At 34.5% G+C, this 4,645-nt stretch overlaps 1 protein-coding gene across 1 annotated transcript in view; it reads left to right on the forward strand.

The window, feature by feature from the left end:
• Positions 1–4,645, forward strand: part of LOC106871452 (dynein axonemal heavy chain 5) — a 358,231-nt gene that overhangs the window by 288,313 nt on the left and 65,273 nt on the right. The window contains exons 59-61 of the mRNA XM_014917924.2: positions 220–384; positions 1,766–1,954; positions 2,442–2,598. Of these exons, the coding sequence (XP_014773410.1) occupies positions 220–384; positions 1,766–1,954; positions 2,442–2,598 (511 nt within the window). The remainder of the gene's footprint in view (positions 1–219; positions 385–1,765; positions 1,955–2,441; positions 2,599–4,645) is intronic.

Genomic DNA, 4,645 nt, shown 5'->3' on the forward strand with positions numbered 1-4,645 from the left:
TAAATTCGAATACAAAAATATTTTTCTGTTCTATAACACAAAATAGATAAGTATACGAAGTTTGAAAGTCTTTCGGTACCAAAAACACTACGTAAAACATTAATGAAAACTGTGGCCCCCGTTTTAAAATAGATCAGAGAGCACTTTTAGTGAGGATTGTTTCATTGAAAATAATATTGGTTTCTTTATTTCCACTGAATTATTTTATTCCTGTTTCAGGTTGCCAACTTGTTTGCCAGAGATGAAATTGATGAAATTATTCAGGAATTATTTGTTCCAATGAAGAGGGACTTTCCAAGACGTCCTCCGACAAATGAGAATTGCTATGATTATTATCTTAGCCGTGTCAAGAAGAATTTGCATGTGGTTTTGTGTTTCTCCCCAGTAGGTGTTATTCATGAACTTTTCCAATACCCATTGGTTTACTTTATTTTTCACATAGTAACATAGTTGTACTGGTATGTTACATTTATGTTCTATTTGATAGTTACCAAGTACATTCAAATTCTACACACAGTTTTTACTGTTTTTTTTTTAACTGTTTTTGCAATAGTCTATGCTTCTTTAAATTTTCAAACTATAATTTCTTTATCTAAATCCATCTTCTGTAAACTGTCTCACTGGAATCATTTGAAATCCTTTGCTCATTCTGTATTTAACAGAACTTATTTTCCTCTAAAACTTTATTCATTCATATTTTCTATCTAACTATTATCCTGTAATAGCTAAAATTAAACAATTTAGCCAATTCTCCATAGATTGTTGTTTTAAGAAAATCGAAAAAAGTTCCAATCCACTCCTCTGAGTGGGTTCCTACCACAACCAGACTATAGAATGTTTTTTTGCTCCAAAAGAATACTTATTTAGGGTATTACATGGTGTATGCCGCCTTAAGGAATACGGTAACCTCACTGAGAAATTCAGATGTTAATCTCTCTTACTTTAAATACATACAAATCTACAAAGACAACTAACTTCTATAAAACTTTGTATCTATTTCCATCAATAAAAACAATTAAGTGTTCTCATGAGTCACATCAACCAATGATGTAAAATTATTCAGTTATTGAATCTGACTATCTTCAGAATAACACTTAACACTAAAACAAAAATATTATAACAATTGCAACGTGGAAGATATTTGTAAGCCATTTAAGAACACACAAAAACCGTTCGATTCACTTCAACATTTAAATATTAATTTATCAAAATATTTTCATTGCTTTGAAACCATGACCTGTTCACTGACAAAACTTTGTACTAATCACTAGAAAACTGAGTTACACTAATAAACAGCGGATAACTAAAATAAATCATAATTCTTATGCATCTGACGTCTAGGCATTTATTTATTTTAGAATGTTTATTTATTTAGTGTCATATTTGGGGAAGACTTCTGAAATGTCATTTTTGCTTGAGCTAAAATGCAATTTATTTCTAAACTGTTACTATATGTACATGATTTAGAAGGGCTCTTTCTGGAATCCTGTTTTCGTATATATAGATACTTGCTTCTGCCGCTTAGGCAGTACCCAATAACAAACTAATTGCATGTTAGATTACACAATGATCACACTATGGTCAATGAAAGATTGTCTGGTCGAAGATTGTCTTTTATATTTAGGTTTACAAATAAAACCAATAAAAGCAACTGTGATATAAATGTTGTAATAACATTAAAGCTTAAACATGATATTAATAAAATCGTGTCTTATTCTTTCTTAGAGAACACCAATCATTGTCATTGTTTTGTTTCTTGCTTCAGGTTGGAGAGAAATTCCGAAGCCGAGCATTGCAGTTCCCTGGTTTGATTTCTGGATGTACCATGGACTGGTTTCAAGGTTGGCCAAGAGATGCTCTGGTGGCTGTGTCCAATCATTTCCTTGGATCTTTTGAAATAATTTGTTCAAATCCTGTGAAAGAAGCTGTGATAGAGACTATGGGTGCTTATCAGGTTAGTTGTAGAGTTTTTGTGAACAGCCAACACTTCTTTATTTGTTCACCTTTCTACTATAAGACTCCTCCATTTTAATTTTGATAGTTTCAGTAATTCAGAAACGTTGCATGCAGTCAAGGTAAGGCTTCACTTTCCTCATGGAAAATGGTGAGTTAGTAATTCTACTTTGATATTTTGTCTTGTTTACAGAGTGACACTGAATATATACACTCATCGGGTAGCTGATCTTGTTGAATCCTAAGCTAATTAACTAATAGTATAGAGACTGGTTCATGTTACAGGGGGAGAATTGTAACTGAATAGAAAAACAGAGAAACAGAAAATTAAAAATGGGTGCAAAGTAAAGCATTGTAATATTCTCTGACTTACTGTCGACCTGATATCTCTCTGCCTTACAGTCATTCACAGCTGTTTTAAAACAAATTCATGTTAATACAAATCAGTGAATGTTAGCATAATGAAGTTTATTCTTTATTTCATTCAGGATATTGTGTCTGGATTATCTGTTGAATATTTCAACAGCTACCGCCGACAGACACACGTAACACCAAAATCTTACTTATCCTTCATCAAAGGATATAAACAAATATATACTGAGAAGAAAAAAGAAATTGGATTTCTGGCTAATCGGATGAATACAGGTATAGCAATGATCTACTTTTGAACCGTTATCGAGGAAGTTGAACATTTTGGAATAGCTCATTAATTTACTTGCTTAGAAATCAAGGCAATCAGTGGTCTAGTGGTTAGTTTGTTGGATTCACAATCATAATGTCATGGGTTTAATTTCTGAACTGGAGATCAAATCTATGACCTTCAGTAAGGCACTTTGTTTCATATTGCTCCAGTCTATTCAACTGTCATGAGTGTCAACCAAATGTTGGTGTAATTCTCTCTCTCTCTCACCAACCTTCACATCCTCCATGTTCCATTAGGTCAAGAGTGAGAGTGCCAAGAAGGTGGCTGTCGGCTTATGGCTTCATAGGCTTCTAAAACGATTAGTGAAAGCATGATACATTCTACCTGGCCAAACACGCTTGCAGGTAACGACTACATGTGCAACCAAGGCTGATCAGTGTCTTAGGAACCGAGTTATTGTTATTGCATTGGAATTTCTTTTCTTTTCTTATATTTCTTAGTGACTAACTTTTAGGGGTAATGCTACAGGATAGATGGTTCTGGCAATGAATAGCAGTCAACAGGCCTAAAAAATATCTACAAATTCAGTAACAAACTATAATTAAGGAAATGTGCATCCTCAACAATATTTAACATCCATTTTCAATGATGGCATAGGTTAGATGGCTTGACAGGAACTGGTAAGGCCTGGGACTGCATCAGGTCCCGTGGTCTGTTTAAACTTGGTTTCAATGGCTGGATGCCCTTCCCAGTGCCAATTACTTCACAGAGTGTATTGGGTGCATTGTACATGGCACCATCACCAGTGCTTTTTGCAAGGCAGCAGTACTCACACCGATGCTTTTTATGTGGTACCTTGGTTTTATGATCTCAATTCTGTTGTGGTGGGCAGGTGTATTCAGTTACAGCAATGTACCATATATCTCAGTCCTTTGTCATCTCTGTGCATATCAAATATAAACAGGGTTTGTAAAATGTTGCATGAAAAAACATGAACCCACTGAGGTTATCCAAGCAATAGGCATAACCGGTTCCCTGAAACAGTGTTTAAAATCTAAAAACAAACCAGAGAGATAACTCGTTGTCATCGTCATCATCATCATCATCAACATCCTGACATTGGCCTTCATCACTTCACCCAACATCTTCCTGATTCTCTCACTTTCACATGTGTTCTGTCTACTCTAAGTGCTCGCTACATCTTTGGACAGCTTACCTCATTCATACACATCCCCTGCTCCAATAGTTTTCCCCTCATCTACATTATATCTGATTCCACTTTTTTTCATTTTTTCTCACAAAACATTTGTACTCTGTCATTGAAACACAGACATTGCACATCCAGTGTTGACTTCAGTTTTCCTAAGTCCTCTACAAGAACTCAGAAGATTGGGGCTCTAGCGAGACCTTTTGTGATACCCTTGAAGCTAGGAACTTTACAGAACCCCCTTGAGTACACACACACACACACCTACATACAGATTCATGACAAATATACACCCCTTTACAGAGGTAGAAGCATATATGAATGTGTGTGTATGTGTGTAAGTATGTTTTAAGTGTATACTTATATTCCTAAGTAAATGTAAGTTTCTACACCGTATCTTTATTTATTTCTTAGAATTACTGTCGTCTTTTGATGCTAATTATCTTTAATTTGAATTCCAATACCTATTCAAAGTTATTTACACCATCATAAAGTAATTAAACTCTGTTTAATAGTGACAATTCACGATATACATCTTTCCTTAGATACTGCAACGTAGACTTTGAGGCTATCTGCTGGTCTCCTTATACTTCTCACTCCTTACAATTATAAATACTCTACATGACAAATTACAGCAATAATTTAATTACTTCTTTTCTGAAGATGTGTTACTGGGGTTACTTTACATGTTGTGTACTGTGCAATCACTATTTCTAAAATATTAATGTAACGTAAGCAAAGGATGGATAAATTAATCTGTTTTGTTTTCCTTTGTTATTTAATTAGTGTGTGTGTGTGTGTGTGTGTGTGTGTGTGTGTGTGTGTGTGTGTGTGTGTGTGTG

Source organism: Octopus bimaculoides, chromosome 10 (assembly GCF_001194135.2).
Source record: "Octopus bimaculoides isolate UCB-OBI-ISO-001 chromosome 10, ASM119413v2, whole genome shotgun sequence".
In the NCBI taxonomy this organism is placed as follows: Eukaryota; Metazoa; Mollusca; class Cephalopoda; order Octopoda; family Octopodidae; genus Octopus; species Octopus bimaculoides.